We start from the raw sequence: 19,273 nt of genomic DNA on the forward strand, positions 1-19,273 counted from the left end.
TGGGTCTGTCTGGCCCAGCTGTAATTTGTTAGGTAATTTTCAGGTTGCAAAGGGCCAGGGCATTTGTATGCAAAAGCCTCTGCCGCAGCTTGTGTGGGGCGGGGTGTCAGGGAATCAACAGGGCGGAGCAAGCAGCTATGGCTGATCCTTAGTCCTACCCTAAGGGGCCGCGCGTCTCAGTGTCCCCGTAATTTAATTGCTGCAAGCACCTCTGAGGGAAAGCCGCCCGAGTTCTGCCTGCTGCCAGACAGTCCAGTTTCTCCCCATATGAGTCCTGGGTCCCCAGAGACTTCCCGGAACTGGAGTTCAGAGCAGTCAGGAGCTTGTGACTCCCTCCCGATTCAAAAAGACAGCCGAGTCCTCAGGTACCAGCCCCTTTCCGCGCGTGCTCGAGCCTCCGTACCTCTGCACTTTACTTCCGCAGCTTCTGACTCTCAGTGTGCTTTTCTCTTTCCTTCTAGTTGTAGAATTTCCACTCAGCCAGCCTTCCTGTAGTTCTGGATGATGCCCGTTTTGTCTTTTTGTTGTATTTGTGAAGTTGTTGTAGGAAGCAGCAATTTCCGGTGTTTACCTATGCCGCCATCTTGGTTTCTCCCCCCCTTTGTTCATTATTTTTAAAAAAAAGCATACTTATGTTTGTCGGTTTTGACAATATTTTAAAAAATGTTTTTATTGATTTAAGAGAGGAAGGGAGAGGGAGAGATAGAGAGAAACATCAGTTAGAGATAATCATCCATTGGCTACCTCTTGCACGTGCCCCACTGGGGACTGAGCCAGAAACTGAGGCATGTGCCCTGACCTCGAAAGGAACTGAGACCTCCTGGTTCACAGGCTGATGTTCAACCATTGAACCACACCAGCTGGGTGTGTTTCATTCTTGATTGTTAGTTTTTAAATATTTTTGCCAGTTTGGGAAGTGTGTGATGGTATTTCAATGTGATTTTAATTTTAATTTCCCTGATGAATAATAGTTTCATATGTGTTCCCTCTTTTTTGTAATGCCTCTTCATGTCTTCTATTTTTCTATTGGATTGTGTGGTAAGTAGAATAATGCTCCACCAACCCCAAAAGATATCCACCTAGAACCTGTGAATGTTACCTTATGTGACAAAGGGGATTTTGCAGACATGACTAAATTAAGGATCTTTAGTAAAAGGCGAAAGATTTATGCGATCTGAAGAGAAACCAGAGTATAGGATCTTTAAATCATGAGATTATTCTGGATTATCTGGATGGGTCTCCTGTAATCACAAGGGTCCTTATAAGTGAAAGAGGGAGGCAGAAGAGCCTGAAGAGATATGTTGATAGAAGCAGAAGTCTGAATGATATGATTACTGGCTTTGAAGATGAAAGGGAGCCAGGAGCAAAGGAGTATGGTGAGCCTCTAGGAAGCCCGAAAAGGCAAAGAAATAGGTTTTTCTCTAGAGCTTCCAGAAGGAATACTGCCCTGCTGACACCTTGATTTAAGCCCTGTGAGATCCAGTTTGGATTTTTGATCTCCAGTACTGTAAGATAATAAATTTGTGTTAATTTCTTACAATAATGCAGTAAAAAACAAACAAATAACCACTCATATAGATCGCTTGCTTTTTTTCTAATTGATTTGAAGGTACTCTTTATATATTATGGATATTAATCCTTAACCAGTTATATGTAGTACAAATATTTTCTCCCAATTTGCACTTTATCTCCACTTTTTATATTACCCTAGCCTCATTCCCTTCCAACTCTTTCCCCCCCCTTCCAACTCTTGCTCAACATGTCTGCAGCAGGACTCTTGGCTAACTTCCTTCTCCCCAGACAAACATGATAAATACGTAAATTATATATTGTTATCAGGTGGTGTTATGAAACAAAACTCAGCAGGATTTAGGAGGGCTTGGGGTGAGGATGGACTGTAATTTTAAATAGGATATGTTAGGGTAGGTCTTATTGAAGTGATATTTTATAGGGGTTTAGCCTCATATATATTTAAATAAAAAATTTTTTAAATATATTTTTATTGATTTCAGAGAGGAAGGAAGAGGGAGAAGAGATAGAAACATCAATGATGACAGAGAATCATTGATTGGCTGCCTCCTGCAGGCCCCCCACTGGGGATTGAGCCTGAAACCCAGGCATGTGCCCTTGAACGAATCGAACCTGGGACCCTTCAGTCCCCAGGCCAACGCTCTATCCATCGAGCTAAACTGGTTAGGGATAGCCTTATATATATTTAAGGGAAGAGCATTTCAGGAAGAGGAAACAGTCAGTGCAAATCCCTTAAGACAGGAATGTGCCTGGCATGTCTGAAGAGGAGTAACAGCCATCTTGGCTGGAGCAGAGTGGGCTAGGCAGGCAGGAAAGGGAATTCAGATAAAGAAGCTTGTGGCCCTTGTAAGAACATTTTATGCTGAGAGAGATAAGGGCACTGCAAGGTTTTGTACAGGATTGACAGCTAATTTTTATTTTAAAAGGATCACCCTGATGCTGTGTTGAGAACAGATTATCTGGAGGCAGAGGTGGAAACAGACTACTAGGAAGCTGTTGCAGTGATCTAGGTGAGAAAGATAATAGCTAGGACCATCAGGGCAGCAGTAAAATGCTGATGAAAGAGGAGTCTCATGGTTCTCCTTTGCTGACTCCTTTCCTAAAGGAGGAAAGTTGGATGCCTGGATGGGGAAATGGATGCTGTTTCTGGTGCAGGATTCAGGGTCCCAGCAGGAAAAAGAGACCATACTCCAATTATAATAATGTGAAGAGAATTTAATAAAGGAACTTTTCCCAACAGAATGGACAGAATGTAGGGAAACCACGAAGGTTAGTGGTTTCCAGATACATGTGACCAGAGGCTCTGTAACTCCTAGGCTTGAAGAGAGTCCCTGGAAGGGAGGGAATGGAAGATACGAGTTCTGGAAATGTCTATGAGGCTGAAGTTTTCCGTAAGTACCTGGAAATAAGGTTGGCACCTGAAAGTTAGAAAAACCCACCCAGAATAGATGTGGGAGTAAAGCAAAGATAGTTGGTCTATAAATGTGTGGGAATTAAAGACCATTAAGGTGGTGGCTAGGGGTCTCTCAAGGGGCTGGTGCAGGATTAGGACTCTAGTTGTATGAACAGAAATCCCAATTGTGTTAAATGAGCTAATAAAGGTAAGATGTTTACAACAGTGTCTCTAAGGAAGTAGCTGCTATTGTTAAACCCAGCTTGGAGAGAGGCTTTGTGAACAGAAGAGAGATCACAGAAAAGAGGCATCCCAAAGCAGCTGGGAGAATCATGTATTCAGACTCTGGTCATGGTGATACTGGGATAAATTGAGTCCTTAGCATCAAGGCTACCCCTGTAGAGGGGGATACGAATTCAAGGTTTCTTCCTTGAGACTTGACATACCATCCCCTTTCTCATTCTAGGGGTTCCAGGTTCACTCTGCTAACCTTCTGGTAACTGCTTCCCAAGGAGCAGCCCAAACTGCTTTATTCCATTGGTGCAAAAATTCAGGTTTCCCTGACAGTTCTATTTCTCTGTGCAAATTAATACCTGGGCTTTTGGGGTTTGTACAAAATACTTTAGTTGAGTCAAATACCAGCCCTGCACAGGGAATTGGATCTACTCACTGCACCAATGAATTTGAGTTTTGGAGCTAGAGGCCTGCAAATCACACCCCTCAAAACAGCCAAAGGTGTCCACCTTTAGCAGTATTGCCTTCTGCCATTTAATCTGCATCAAGTGGGAAGAGTGAGAATGATGGGGAATCCTAGCTAGGGGTAGGCAAGGCTCCAGGGCATAGCCAGGAAGGGGAGTAGGAACTGAGGCCTATGCCTCACAACATCTCCTCTAGGAAGCTTTCCCTGATCCTTGCTCCATCCAGGCTGGGTTCTGTGCACTCCCAAGCACATTTTATGTTACTGGTCACATTGGGCAAAGAGCCTCTGTCTACTTGTCCAGACACACCTGAGCCCCTGGAAGGTAAGGACAATATCTCATTCGACTTTGTAGCCAGGGACCTGGTACAGAATAGCTACTTAGTTAATGCTTCCTTCAGTGCACTATTGAATGAATGAAAGAGACAGAATGGATGAATTAAGGATAAGAGGGTGAACTGTAAGCCTTCTAGGGCAGGAACCTGGAATGACTTGTGTTGTAGGCACAGTGCCTGGCAGTCAGTGCCCAAAGTGGTCTGGATGGGCTGAGCAAGGATCAAATCCTTCTTGCCTCTTCTTGTATGCCTACCCCGATTACCCCCTCCCTTTGGCTGCTGCTGCCGCCAAAGACTGAACACCCGGTCCTCACCGCTGCATGAAGCAACACGGAACCGGGTGTTGTCTGGGCTTGTTTCTGTCGCTACAAGATTCAGGGTCTTGCTCTTTTTCCATGAAAGAACTTTCCCAAGGCAGGGGTGCTCCTGGCTCTGGCTGAGGTACTAGGATCCGCAGCGGCCAATATCCCAGGCCGCTCCGGCTTCTTCCTGAGGACGCTGCTGGCTCGGGGAGCGGCCGGGGTGGGAGACGCTCCAGAGAACAGAACAGTCCAGGCCTGCACCGCCGCCCAGTCCCGGTGGGGCAGGGACAGGGACGGAGGGGTGAGGGGGTGGAAGCGAGTGTCTGCGGCTCTCCACGCCCCCTTCCTCAATCCCCTTCCTCTGGTACCCTCCTTGCAGCCCCTCAATTTGCAAACGTTTGGGGTTTTCATCCACTGGCGTCACGGAAAAGACAGGAGGGTGACCAGAGTCTAGGAGGCGAGGAGGCGGCGGTGGCTGGCGGGGGAGAGCGCGACGCTCCAGACCCTCGGGGCGAGAGGTAACTCCCATTGAAGGCCGACAGTCCTGGAGGCTCGGGGCCCCCTACTACCTGGGTCGTCTCTTTCCTCTCTCATCCCGATCTCCCTGAAGCTAGTGTGGGCCACTGCCCGAACGAAAGAAGCCAGGAGCTGGCGGGGCGGGAGGGCGGAGTCGGCGTTGGAGCCCTGCGCTTCGCGGAAGTGCCGTAGAATTTGCCTGCTTTCTCTCTCCACTCCCCAACCCGCCCTCCCTCCCCCCGCCCCCGCCTGTTCCCTCCTTCCCCGCGGACGCCACCTCCCCAATCGCCCCCCCCTTTTTTTTTTTGAAGCTGGCTTCTTGCTGGCGGTGTGGAGGGACTGCAAGTGCTGGAGGAGGCGGGCTGGAGGCACGGAGGCCGGCCGGCCGGGCGCCATCTGTTCCCTGGAGCTCACTCTGCAAACTCCTGTTGAGTGTGCGCGCGCGCGCTGGCCGGGCGGGGGTCTGTACGCCGGCGCCGGGCGGCATACCTTCGGACGGGGTCCTCGGATTCTATCGGGTCAGGCTCAGAAACTGCTGAGGAATTAGGCAAACAAAAGGGGCCACTCAGCTGGTTGGGCAAAGTCGCCTGAACGCCACTTCGCCCCCCCCACCCGGCGCCCGAGCCGGCTGGAGGTCCCCTGGACCGACAGGGTTGGCGAGTTGGCGGCCTGTTGTGTAAGCCGCAGTCCTTGTTTTCCCCGGCCTGGCTGGTTGGGAAGCTGGACACATCCACCCTTGGACTCGATTCAGGAAGGAGGCTGCTGCTTTTTCCTTTGGATTTTCTGGATTTTTGTAAACCCAGTGGCCCAGGAGGAGGAGAAGGAGGAAGGAGCAGATCTGGGGAGGAATGTGAGAGAGTCTTCCAAGGCCTGGAGGGGCCAGAAGGAGCTGGGAGCCACAGCTGCCAGGGTCTTGAACCGTGATTTCCGAGTGATTCTCTTTTGTTTTAGAACCTTGCTCCAGTGGAAAGTGGAATTTTTGCCCTCTCATTTCTCCAAGTCACTTGACTTTTCTCCTTGGAGTGGAAGGAGAGAGAAACTCTTCTTCAGGGCCTGTCAAGCAAGGGTAGGAAGAAGACTATGGATATGAGGTTCCCCTGCCCCCAGATAGGTGCTGGGAGTTGAGATAGGGAAGTTTTGGGGCCATGGGCACAGCTTTGAAGAGAGGGCTAGACAGCATCTCTGGGTGCTGAGACCTGCAGTAGGGGCTGAGAGACAGCTGCTGGGGCAGGCCTTTGTTTGCTAGTTCGTTCTTGGACATCCTAGTTCTGGGCAGGACCCTTTCCTCATCTTTCTCTACCACTGGCCCAGCCATGGCACTAAAAGGCCGAGCCCTCTATGACTTCCACAGTGAGAACAAAGAGGAAATCAACATCCAGCAGGGTGAGGATTTGGTCATCTTCAGTGAGAACTCATTGGATGGTTGGCTGCAGGGCCAGAACAGCCTTGGTGAGACAGGACTCTTCCCTGCCTCTTATGTGGAGATTATTAGCTCTGGCACCAGCTTCAACCATGCTGACTACTCCAGCAGCTCTGCAGGCTCTCCAGGCACCCAGGTGAGCATGTATGACAGCTCCAGTGTGGCCAACCTTGCGAGTGGTGGGGGCAGTGGCTTCCTCTCAAACCAGGGCAGCTTCGAGGATGATGATGATGATGACTGGGACGACTGGGACGATGGATGCACAGTGGTTGAAGAACCACGGGCTGGTGGGATGGGCACCAATGGGTACTCCCCACTCAACCTCTCCTACCCTGGTGCCTACCCCAGCCAGCACATGGCCTTCCGACCCAAGCCACTCCTGGAGCGGCAGGACAGTCTGGCATCTGCTAAGCGAGGCAGTGTGGTGGGGCGCAACCTCAACCGTTTCTCATGCTTTGTGCGCTCTGGAGTGGAGGCCTTCATCTTGGGTGATGTGCCCATTATGGCCAAGATTGCTGAGACATACTCCATTGAAATGGGCCCTCGTGGCCCTCAGTGGAAGGCCAACCCCCACCCATTTGCCTGCTCTGTGGAAGATCCCACCAAACAGACCAAATTCAAGGGCATCAAAAGTTATATCTCCTACAAGCTCACACCCACGCATGCTGGCTCCCCTGTCTACCGGCGGTACAAGCACTTTGACTGGCTCTATAACCGCCTGCTTCACAAATTCACTGTCATCTCTGTGCCCCACCTGCCAGAGAAGCAGGCCACAGGTCGCTTTGAGGAGGATTTTATTGAGAAGCGGAAGCGGCGGCTCATCCTCTGGATGGACCACATGACCAGCCACCCTGTGCTGTCCCAATATGAGGGCTTCCAGCATTTCCTCAGCTGCTTGGATGACAAGCAGTGGAAGATGGGCAAACGCCGGGCAGAGAAGGATGAGATGGTTGGTGCCAGCTTCCTCCTCACCTTCCAGATCCCCACGGAGCACCAAGACCTGCAGGATGTGGAGGACCGTGTGGACACTTTCAAGGCCTTCAGCAAGAAGATGGATGACAGTGTCCTGCAGCTCAGCACTGTAGCATTGGAGCTGGTACGTAAGCATGTGGGAGGCTTCCGCAAAGAATTCCAGAAGCTAGGCAATGCCTTCCAGGCCATCAGTCATGCTTTTCAGATGGACCCCCCCTTTAGTTCCGAGGCTCTCAACAGTGCCATTTCTCACACGGGCCGTACCTATGAAACTGTTGGTGAGATGTTTGCTGAGCAGCCCAAGAATGACCTCTTCCAAATGCTCGACATGCTGTCTCTCTACCAGGGTTTGCTCTCCAACTTTCCTGACATCATTCACCTGCAGAAAGGTAAGAGCCAGTACAGCACGACTGGAGAGCCTTACTGAATCTGTACTCTGCTGAATGTGGGGATGTGAGCATGGCCTACCCAGAATGGAACAGCTCATCTAGTCTTTCTGTCTCTGTCTTGTTCATTCATTCAACAAGTGTGTTGGGCACCTACTGTGTGGCAGATGCTATTCTAGGTGTAGTGATATTACTGTGAATAGGTTTGTCCCTATCCTTATGAGGCTCACTGTTTACCTTCTTGTTGTCTTTTCTTTGTTCATTTTTTTTTTTGTTTCTGTCTCATTTTCTCATTTATGCATTATACACTGAGCCCTTGAAAGTATCAGGCTGGGTTCTGGGAACACGGAGATGACCAGGGCCTAGGCCCTGCCTTGAGGAGCCCACACGGATACAGACTCAGATAACAAGCACAGTGTGGCCTGTCTTCCCACTGCCTCACAAGCTCACCTCCTTCAGAACCTGTTCTCACCACTGCATATCCTTTCTGTGAGCTCCCATCTGGGTAGGGAGGGTTGTTGTCCCCATTCTGCAGATATAGAAGGTGGTGTCCATAGAAGAGTGGTTGCACAGGGAGTCCATGGTACAGCTGAGACTGTCCCTTCCTCCTGTGACTCCCTAAGCACACATTCATATTGGCCACTTCCCAAAACTGGCTGTGTTTTCATTTCTCACAGTCCCTCTGTGGTGGAGGAATAGGATGGGCCCTTCTCTGTTACTGTGGGGCTATCAAGGAACTGGCAGGGAAGTGACTCATCTCTGGTCACCCAGGGGCACCTGGGCTGGGCTAGGGAGGAACCAGGGGCATATGGCCCATCTAACTACCCCTTCCTGAGCCTGGCTGTCTTCTTGCCTGAGCAGTGAATCCTGATCTGAACTATCTGGTAACTGAGTCCTGGAGACAACAGGCAGGGCAGACGTCAGGAGAGAGGTGTGGTCCTCCCTGGGGCTGCTTGGTAACTCAGGAAGAACATCTCTAGGGCATCTGTAGGGTGGGTCTGGCTCCTTGGCCCCTAGGCCTGAGGTCAGGCCTGGCTAGGTTGTGAGTTTTCCTCTGGGTGGGGTCAGGAGTTAGGCCTCTGGATTGAGCCTGGGGTCAGCAAATGCCACCCCCTACCTCAGTACCCAGGAGAATCTGGTGTAAACCAGCCCTGCTCTCCTTTAACAGGAGGTTGACTTCTAGAACTTATGTAGCTCTCAGCTTCCTTTCTCCCTTCACTTTCTTTTCTGTTCTTTGTCCTTTTCTCTCATCTCCCCATTCTTCTCCTCCTCCTTCCCTCTTCTTTCAGCTTCAGGAGACACAAGGCCTAAGCTCTAGTCTTGGCTCTTCCCCCAATTTGCTGTGTATCCCTGAAAAGTGCCTTCCTGTCTCTGGGGTCTTAGTTTTCTGATCTATTAAACAAGCGAGGGTGAAGCTCTTAGGCCTTCAAGGTGAGGGAGACTTATGGGGAGGGTCTGGTTGAGGACAGAGTGATGCCTCAGATCTGGCTCTGAGCTCTGGAGCAGGGATAGGGCAGGGAGGTGGCCTGGCTGGCTGGTGGCCCTGGTTTGGAATGGAGCCACACCCCCACTGCTGCTTTAGGGTCTGGGAAAGCTGGTTCAACCAGTTCCTTGGATGGCGTGTTCCTACTGGGCAGCAGGAGGGGGAAGCAGTGGCACAGTGATTAAACAGCTGTGCAACACCCGCCCCCCCCCCCCCCCCCCCCCCCCCGCCCCGTGGTGCCTGGGGACCTTCACCCAGGGCAGAGCTGAGGGCAGGAAAGCAGCCCTATACCCAGGGCTCCCAGGTACGCACTTAAGTAGAAGGGAGTAGAAGCCAGACTGGCCTTTCTGACCCAGGGGCTGGGAGACAGAGCTGAGAGAGGCCATTTCTGATTTTCCTCTTGCCACTTGAGGTGTTTCTAAGAGTCAGGGACCAACAGTTCTCTGGGGTGATGTATTCAAGCTTAGGCAGAGGCCAGCCCACCTTCCCTTACCTGGAGGACATTCTCCCCAATAATCAAAGCCCTTTTGGGTTTATTCTTCCTCCTTCTGGACTCTGCACTGCCATTCCTAGGCCTGTGTTCTGGTGAGTTACGGAGGAGGCTTGTAATCTGGCTGAGACAGAATTGGGCCGGCTTTGGGGGCCCATAGCCATGCTGGCCCTGTAAGTAGAGCCTTTTCTCAGAGGAAGGAGGAGGAAAATTGGGTCCCCCAGGATTCTGTCCAGCTTGTCTGGGTATCTGCAAGATGGTGAGCGTGTGGGAGAGGTCATGGAAGGAAGGAAGTGGGAGTCCTAGATGGGATCAGGAGACCAGGATTTGGATAGACATTGTCTCTAAGGTGACCTTAAGAGAGTTTTCTCCCCTCAGTGTTTACCTTAGTAAAATGGGAGATGGAGTCTGATTGGCACTGAAATGAGTCTCACCAGCCTGTCTGCACACTGGCCCAGCTCCTGGCAGTCTTGGGGGTAATTGTCCCAGAGTAACTATTATTAGGGCCTGGGACAGCAAGGGGAGACAGTGACTGCCCCTACTTAAGACTCATCACACCCAAGCCAGGAGGTTGGTATGACCCCTTCCATTTTACAGACGAGGTGCAGTGAGGTGGGATGGTGAGCAGAACAGGAATTGGAGCCCAGGTGTGTCTGACTCCACAGCCCAGGCAGTGTCCACTGTGCCTGATAAATGCGGGAAGGAGCTCCCTCAGGAATGGCTATTTGGAGTAGATAAGTTAGGAGGGGAAGGGAAAGGGAGGGAGGCTTGGATGCTGTAGTGCTAAGTTAGATGCAATCCTCCGTGGACTGGAGGCAGGCCCAGGACCAAAGCATGCATGGAGGGGCCAAGGAGCTCCTAGATTGGCCAAGGCAGAGTGATTCTTGCAAGCCAGGCACCTGCCTGAGGACAGGTGGGGCCTCTGTTCTGGGCTGTTGTCTAACCCTCCTTCTGCCACCCCTCCTAGGCTTCCATAAACAAAGAGAATCCTTGCCATGAGCCACCACCAGCTGGTTCTTGCTGTGACTAAAAAGCAGTTTGCAGACAAGTGCACATAGCATCTTGAGCTCTTATTTGGCCAGGTGCTGTCCTAAGTACTTTATACATATTAGTTCAATCAAACCTCAATTACACTAGAGCAGTGGTTCTCAACCTTCCTAATGCTGCGACCCTTTAATACAGTTCCTCATGTTGTGGTGACCCCCAATCATAAAATTATTTTCATTGTTACGTCATAACTGTAATTTTGCTACTGTTATGAATCGTAATGTAAATATCTGTTATGCAGGATGTATTTAGGCGACGCTTGTGAAAGGGTCATTTGACTCCCAAAGGGGTCATGACCCACAGGTTGAGAACCGCTGCACTAGAGGGTAAGTATTCTTATTTCATTTCACAGATGTGGAAACTAAAGCATTACCTTGTATGAGCAGTTGTCAGTAGCATCATATCTAGTCCAACCTGTACCCTTTGATGTGGGGAAACCTGTAGACCAGGCAAGAGCAGTAGCTTGCTGGAGGTGACACAGTTGGGACCAGGACTCAGACCTCCTGCCTCCAACCTGGTGCAGATGGTTACAACCTCCAAGAAGTGGGAATAAGACTGATTAAGGAGGGAGCTTAGGGACTGTGCCTGGGACCATGGAGCTCCGAAACTCCGACCCTCCTTTTCCTATTTCTGAGACCCTACTTACAGGACAACTGCCAGGGCAGGAGGCTCCCCTGGGTCTTCAGCTCTCAGGTTGACTCCAAACTAGAATGTAGAGGGGGGATGCTGGACAGGCCTGAGTCCTGACTCCCGGCTAGTTTCTGGGGCACTTTAGTGTTAGCTGGTCCAGGCCCCAGACCTGAGTCACAGGGTGGAGAGGTGACAGAGAGCAGGGTGGGGCCTCCACCTCCCTCTTACCCTCATAGCCTTTGTCCCTATCCTTGGCTCCTTGCCTGTCTGTCTTTGGTTACCTAGCAATTGCAATAGATTAATTTCTATTATTTGGGCCTCAATCTCCTCATCAACAAAGGGGGCCTTTCCTTCCTCCAAGGCTATGGGCAAGAAGTGCCCTCTCGAGTACAGGCCCACACCCACTGTACCTGGACTTTCTCAGGCAGGTGGAATCCAGGCTGGTTAGTGTCTCCTCTTCCAGTAGGTTCCTTTTGCTGAAGCTTAACTCCAGTTTCTTTGTCCTGTTGTTTTTTACCTGTTTAGTCCTTCCTTATTTCTTGGAACCTTCTCAAATTCCTGAGTCATTGTCTGGGGGTCCCACACAAATGCCTGGGTGACCTGGCATGGGCTCCCTGCATGAAAAGGCATGTCTACCTCCCAGCTATGGAGGGATGTCTCTGGGCCAGGCTCCCCTATGTGAGGGGCAGGAAGGAGGTGGGAGCCCCTAGGGTAAGTCTCTTCCCTTCATGGCCTCAGTTTCCTCTGTAGAGCAGTGGTATGGAAAGTGGGCAGGCAGCTGGCCACTAGGGCCTCTCCTGCTCTGAAGTCTTTTATTGGGTCTTAGAGTGATCCTGCTTCTCCTGCCCAGGCCTGAGCAGTTGGGATGGAGCAGGAATGTGGCCAAAGGACTGAGTCGGCTGGGATCTGGTGACTTCAGAGTTATTTTGAATGCGGTGTGAGCAGTGTTGGAGACTGTTCAAACTTGAGTGTATCTGCCCCAAATGCCAATGTTAGCCAATAAGTCATGCACTTGTTTACTAATGTGGTGCTGCCAGTTCTAAAGGCCCCCAGAGTTATTTCCAGGATATAGAGCCCTGCGATTGGCATATAGTAATGCTCAATAAATGCATCTTGAATGCATCGAACAATTTGTAAAAATAACACATTTTGAAGGCCCCTGAGAAGCCTCCTTAAAGAAAAAATGGGAAGTATGGATAATGAGCATGTTATTTGTATGCAGTGGATCCTTTTGAAGTACTTGATGGTGTGCTGTCCACTGTGCCAACCCTTCTCATCTCATTCTTCTTTGCACAGTGGATTCCCTACAGCTCTGAGGGAGTAAGTGCCAGGCCCTGACAAACTGCCTCCCCCTCTCAGCAACTGCCCCCTCATTGGCTTTAATGCAGAATTAGTCCAGTACCTGTTAATTCAGAACTGGAATCCATTCACCAGTTGCTCTGTTGATTCATTCAGGTTCTTCCAAATTGGGTCACCTGCCCAGGTTCATCTTCTGTCCTCCATCTGTCACCTGGTTATTACAATGGCCTCCTCTAGTCCCCTGGGAGCTTGAGTGAGGAGGGGCCAGGATCTGTTTGTGGGAGAGACACACACAAAGGAAAACTCCAGGTGGCCTTCGAGGCTCTGTTTTAGAATAAGCAGTGTGATGGGGTTGGGAATCATTGTTCCTGGGAACACTGAGGGAGGCTCCTGGTATACCTGATGGGAGGCTTTGAATTATTCTTAGGGATCCAGGGGGCAGAGAGATGAAGTTAGGAAAGAGCAGGGTGTGTCTGATGAACATGGGGTCAGTGTGAAATGGGTACAGGGACCAGCTTTTAGAGAGCCTTATGAATGGATGTGGACCTTGATCTGCAGACAGAGGGGAGCCAGGGAAAGCTTGGAACTCTGGGTGCCCAGCTTGGCTGCTCTTCAAGAGAATCTCTCTGGGACTGAGGTGGGGAGGTTCTTGGAGGCCTGTTGTAGTTGTCCAGTGAGGGACAGGTTGAACATGTATCAGTGGATATGTATCAGGATCTGCTGTGTGCTAGGCTTTGTTCTGGGTGTTAGACATGTTGAGCTCACATCCCATAGGGAGGCAGTCAGAGAAACTGCAGGGTGGTGAGAGCTGTGGGAGAGGGAAACCTAGGGCACCTGAGAACATTGGGAGGCACCTAATGCAGTAGGGTTACAGGGGAGGCTTTCTGGAGGAGGTAATGTCTGAGCTGAATTAGGATTATCCAAGTTCTGGAATGTAGCTAGCAGAACAGTGACTGCTTGGGTGTGGGTTGTTGGTGCCATAGGTTTGGAGGGAAGATGGTGCATCTGTTTAGGTGAGGGTTGGGACATCCTGGTGGGACACCCAGTTGGACCAGGAGTCTGGAGTCCGGGAGCGAGGCCTGAGTCGAATTGATGAGGTCACTGTCTGCCCTTGAGGGTACTAACAGAGGGTTTAGGGAACAAATTGGGGACATCAGAGCCCTAACATCCCTTGTCTTCTGCTCTGCCTATGCCAGGCGCTTTTGCCAAGGTAAAGGAGAGCCAACGCATGAGTGACGAGGGCCGCATGGCGCAGGATGAAGCAGATGGCATTCGCAGGCGCTGTCGCGTGGTGGGCTTCGCCCTGCAGGCTGAGATGAACCACTTCCACCAGCGCCGTGAGCTCGACTTTAAGCACATGATGCAGAGTTACCTGCGCCAGCAGATCCTCTTCTACCAGCGGGTAGGCCAGCAGCTGGAGAAGACGCTGCGCATGTACGACAACCTCTGACGTTGAGTACCTGGCCCCACCCCACCTTCAGCCTGGTCACTGCAGTATATTCTGGTTTCCATACCTCCTGCACCAGCAGCAGCTGGGGGTGGGCTGTGGAAGAGTCATGGGTACCCCCGGGGAAGTTCTCCATCCCTTAGAGGTGGGCACAGCAGGGGTGAGAATGGGACCAGGAACCCTCCAGGCTGAGGCCTGGGCTGCTGGTCAGTCACTTGAGGCTAGGCCAGAGTCTTAGCCAACTGCAGAGCCTCTAGCCCTTGTGCATCTGGCCACCATACCCTCACTCTGGGGCCTGCTGTGGTCCCGGGGTCATATGTTGAACACCCAGGGCTGTGACACACCTGCCCTCAGGGTGTCCCCAGTCAAGGTGGGAATCAGACACAGAAACAGATTTGTGGGGCGGGGGGACAGGTAACACAGAATGACCCATGGTAAATAAGGGGTTCCTGGAAGCTCACAGAGGGGTCCACTCATTCTGCAGGTCAGGGAAGACTCCACAGTGTAGGTGACATTCGAGTGGTGTCTTGAAGAATGACAAGGACCTGCCAGATAGTAAGTGAGGACAGTAGATGGGGAGGATATTTGGAAGAGAGGAACAGCATGGGCAAAGGTATGGAGGCATGAAAACACCCTTCATCTCTCCCTCACCTTTCCCAAACAAGTTTGCTACTTTACTTTGATGGGGAGGAATCTTCCTTGTTCCTTTGTCCCTGTCCCCGCCCGTGCCCCACCCCTGCCCCCTGCAGGAGGGCCTGCAGGCCAACACCCTCCTGACTCCCTTTTACCTGCTAAGCCCCTAACACCCCTTGGTTAGGGGACCACACAGCATCTTTTCCCTGGACTCAAGATGTTAAGACAAGTCATGAACCCCAGGGCCCTGGTGTTATCTTCCTGGAGGGCACACCCAAAAGGTACCAGATATTTGAGTGCACTACAATAGCTCCTCACACTCCAGCAGGCTCAGACCCCCAGGTTTTTAGGGTCCTTGATCCTATGAATCCTTGAATTCTTCCTGGTGCACAGTGGGAAACCCAGGGGGAAAAATAGGTTGATTGGCCCTGGGTCCACCTACCGATGGCCAGTCTCACTGTGATGCCTGCCTGGATTCTGGCCATTTGCACTGTCTCCCACTCATGTTTATGTCCTCAAGGGAGCTATTCCTTCCCCAGGCCAGGAGGTGGTCCAGCAGCGAGTTGGGTGGAACTGACAGGTGCCACTGCTAGCCCCCTCCAGGAGGTCATGGCCATTCCTGACGGCTGCTGCTTGAATATTTTTTCTTGATAAACTTTTTTACAATTAAGACAACAAAAACATGACTTTTAAATTTAGATCTCAGAGGGGATGAGGGTGCGGGAAGGATAAAACCCTGATTGTCCCTGAGGTTATGATAGGCACAAAATTTACCCCAGAACCTCAATAGTTGGGGAGAAGACTGTGCTGGTGGGAGGTGCTATCTGGGGATCTGGCCAAGAACACCTCTAGATAGTTTCACACCCTTCCCAGACCTCACTATCATCTCACAAATGGTAAAGTCCTGCCAGGGATTTGGCTGTGCTGCTCTGATCTAGGGCTGAGGGTTGCATGAAAAAGGGATAGGAGACCATGTTTCAGGACTGTCTAATCAATGGGGTTCCTCTCCCCAGGGAGGCCCCAGCCCAGGGGAAGGAGGTGGAGCTCAGAAACTGCGTCCTCTCCTAGGCAGTTTTGGGTACCCAGCCATGCGGTGGCTTCCTTGTTGGAAACTGAGGAGGACTCCTCAGCCCTGCCATTGGGGGTGCCCCAGGCAGGATGAACAGGGATCTTCACACATGGAACAGAGGAGTGTGGTGAAAGCACGGTGTTCTTTTCAGGGCAACGTGGACTCGGTGTAGGGAGAAGTGCCTGGGCCCAGACATCAGGGGAGGCTTTGGCCAGGCCAGGGGCCTGGGGGCTCCGGGCAGTGAGATAAGAAAAGGGATGGCAGATGCACCGGGGGAGAGGGCAGCAAGGGCTCCCCATTCAGGGTAGAATGTCCTCAGAGGAAATTCTGGAGTGGGCCCTTGACCCTGAGTCAAAATTAGGTCAGATTTGGGACTTTCTGTGGAATTTTCCCCCTCCCTCCTCCCTGCTCTCCTTCCTTCATATCCAGTCCCTCTGAGGACCTTCTCCCCCTTAATCTTTTCTCAGCTTTGACCTCCAAGTAGCCTTCTGCAGAGAGCAATCTGACCACAGCAAGGGGGCTGTGGGAGTGGGGAGGGTTTGGGGACAACTTCTTGAGGTCAGTCTGAGTAGAGTAGGAATGCTCCTCTTAGCCCACAGTGCCTGGAAAGTCCCCATGCATGCTTCCTGCCCTGGGACTGCCCTCTGTCCCTTTCTTGAAAGGGGACCATCTTCCATACCTCCCATCCTCAGGGTGAGGGAGTTGGCCTGATACCAGGTCAGCTTGCACCTAGGAGAAGAACCAGAATGTGAAGTGTTGGGACAGGCTAGGCCTACTGAGGTCGGTAGGCTGAGATAGCATGTGTGTGGTGGGGACTGAGAATAGCCCCTCTCCCTGTTTTTTTTTTTGTTTTGTTTTTTTTCTGTCTGTGTGTGGGATAGGGTGTTGGGGGAATTTGAGATCTGTTGGGGCTGGCCAGAGCCCCTTTCTGCAGGGGACTGGGGGAATAGTGTGGGGGAATATCCTGGTGGCTGGCCTCAGTCACAAGCCAGGCACTTGTTCTAGACTAAGCTGGGCCGAGCTGCCTCCAGTTCCCTCCCTCATTTTTGTCTGAGGGGGGTGGAAAACCAGGCTTCTCTTTCTGCCCTGGGCAACTACCAGGACCTGAGGGGACCTGAGGGGACTCCTGATACCCAATCTTGGCCCAACTCAGGAAAGGAGTCTGTTTTGTGGCCACATGTAGGGTGTTGGGGATGGAGGTGGTTCTCAGATCCTGCATCCTGTTGCCTCCTGGACACAGGAGGACTGTGAACCACTGTGCCACGGCTGAAACAGAGCCAGGCCTGGGGAAGACAGGTGTTCTAGGCCCAGTTCACCATCACACCTCCCATCCTGTGGCACAGCCACACAGTCATCCATACATTCACATTGTCCCAGACACTGTTGCCCAACCTAAAGTAGACATAGCCACACACAGCCACACAACTTACCCACAGGCACATAAACCACTCTTGGCCACATACACATATATGCATGGTCATGTGCTCTCACAATTGCACTCCTATCCACAGTGCCACATACTGTCACACATTCACAGCCATGTCCACACTTGGCGATGTCTATACATGTCATCTGTTCACTACATCAGTCTTAGCTACGGCATCACTCTCAGTCATACCACAGTCTTATGCACACAGTCATACCCTCACACAGTGATACACGCAAACTGCCACAAAGTCACATGTGAACATAGCAAAGGTGTCCCACATGTACCACCTTCTGGGGCAGTGTGCGTGAATTACCTCCAGCCATCTGTGATTATCCATCACTCGACACCACCATATTAGTTCTTCATTGCACAGACAAGGAACTTGAGGTCCAGTGAGGGGTGGCAGCTGGCTGCATCACCCAGTGTGCCAGGGGATGCTTCGGGCCAGAAATCAACTCCTGGTAGGCTCTGTGGCCTGGCCTTGTGCACCCATGGGCCAGTATCTAAGTTTAGGCTGCCTCTGAAGGCCCCTGGCTGAAGCCACCAAACAAAGCTCCAGGAATCTACCATCTCTTGTGCTAAAGCTGAGGCTGCTGCATCCGCAAGAGCCAGGATGCAGTGGGCAGAGCCCAGGTCTTGGGCTAGAAGAACATTCTTGCACCATCTCCCTAAGCATGTGAGGATTGGGTCCACCCTGCCTTTCTGCTGCTAACTCAGACCTCCAGCAGTCAAGCCTTTTGGGCTCCCTGCTACCCTTCCCCAAACCCGCTTTCCCACCAATTCGGCTGTGGTACCTCTCTCCACTGGCCAGGGCAGAAAGAGTCAGTGAGCCCGGCAAAAGACCATGGAGAACAATAAAAATTCACCTCCCCAGACAGAGCTCAGAAAGGGCAAGTATGAAATGACTCTGGGATTCAACATAGCTTAACACAAACATTTTTTCCTTGAGTTTTGTTTTGTTAGTCAAAGCCCAGTGCAGTCCAGTCTGTTTAAAAAACTGTCTCACACAGCTGTGACCTCCTTGTTCCATACATCAGCCTCACTAGGCGTCATTATTCCATTTCATGGACGAGACTCAGACTTGGCCAGTGGGAGAATAGGGTCTGCCTATGATCACACGGTGAGTCTGAGGCCTCTGGACTCAAACCCAGCTCTCTGGATCCATTCCTCAAAGTCACATGAATTAACTTATTAGGTTAGAAGGAAGAGGGGGTGGCAGATTTCCACTTCAGAGGTGATAAAGAATGGAGTCTGGTGAACCCAGCTGCTGAAATGTGAAGGGGCTTAATGGGAGGTGGATCCCATCAGCCCCCAGGGGTGAAGAGGCTGACCCAGGGACTCCATTACAGATGAATGTGTGAGGAGCATTCCTACATTTTTCTATAACTGACTTGTATTCCTCTCTTGCTTTTTCATTCCCCTACATGGTTGAAATTTAATTTCAAATCAATATGGGGACCCTTTCTTTTCTGAGGGATGCATCTACGTTTTGGGGGTGGCACATTTGAAGACCATAGGCAGGCCCCTGGCACTTGGAATTTTAGGGGCTGAATCCCACACCCTGTCACACAAGAAATTTTGCTGGCATTCCACATTAAAGTCATTAATATATACCAATTTGAGTTAGGTTCATTACTACTTAACAATGTATTATCTTATAGATATTTAATTAAACTTCATTAATTTTGATTTTTGTCTTTTTTCTTTCGTTTGCCTTTTTTCTGGTCATCTTCCCCTACTTCTTGCCTTCCCAACCCTTGTTTCTTTGATCCGCATCCTGAGGCCTCTGGGTCTGGCCCTTTCTCTGATTTGACACTCAGGGTTCCCTTAATTGCCCCTGTACCTTGTGGCTTACAAGGAACCTCAAGGGGGTGGCAGTGTCCCTTCTGTGACCTGTGGCCCTTTTAGGGCTGTGGTCATCAATCCATAGCTCCCACCTCACGCTCAAGCACAAGGAGTTCTGGAAGCTGCTTAGAGACACTGCAACCCTCTGTTATCTGAGGTATGGGGCTTCTGTTGTCTCCCAGTGCAAGCAGCACCACGATGGACAGTGGGTGGTCAGTATTTCATAATCACCCTATGTGTCCATTTATAACAGGAGTTTCATATGGTTTCAGGAGGGTTACATGAACAAAATTGGTCATCTGGACAGTGCCTGCACATTGCAAGTGCTCAGTAAGGAGCCATAGGGATTG

General features: G+C 51.1%; 1 protein-coding gene across 2 annotated transcripts; it reads left to right on the top strand.

The window, feature by feature from the left end:
- The first annotated feature begins 2,655 nt into the window (after window positions 1-2,655).
- Window positions 2,656-18,767, top strand: SNX33 (sorting nexin 33). Of its 2 annotated transcripts, XM_036349620.1 has the most exons (4): window positions 2,656-2,921; window positions 4,637-4,775; window positions 5,085-7,554; window positions 13,697-18,767. In XM_036349620.1, exons 3-4 carry the CDS (start codon window positions 6,087-6,089, stop codon window positions 13,948-13,950), a joined length of 1,722 nt encoding a protein of 573 aa, XP_036205513.1. In that variant the 5' UTR covers window positions 2,656-2,921; window positions 4,637-4,775; window positions 5,085-6,086; the 3' UTR covers window positions 13,951-18,767. The 2 variants fall into 2 exon arrangements, with proteins under 2 accessions (XP_036205513.1, XP_036205503.1); XM_036349610.1 differs by lacking the exon at window positions 2,656-2,921 and having other exon boundaries at window positions 4,420-4,775.
- The last annotated feature ends 506 nt before the right edge of the window (window positions 18,768-19,273 follow it).

Source organism: Myotis myotis, unplaced genomic scaffold (assembly GCF_014108235.1).
Source record: "Myotis myotis isolate mMyoMyo1 unplaced genomic scaffold, mMyoMyo1.p scaffold_m19_p_1, whole genome shotgun sequence".
In the NCBI taxonomy this organism is placed as follows: domain Eukaryota; kingdom Metazoa; phylum Chordata; class Mammalia; order Chiroptera; family Vespertilionidae; genus Myotis; species Myotis myotis.

What these genes read in the sequence shown, in the direction of transcription:
- SNX33 (XM_036349620.1), top strand. Translation starts at nt 6,087, where the DNA reads ATGGCACTAAAAGGCCGAGCCCTCTATGACTTCCACAGTGAGAACAAA. An exon ending in CATCATTCACCTGCAGAAAG is followed by an intron (nt 7,555 to 13,696) that starts GTAAGAGCCAGT and finishes TGCCTATGCCAG; the next exon opens with GCGCTTTTGCCAAGGTAAAG.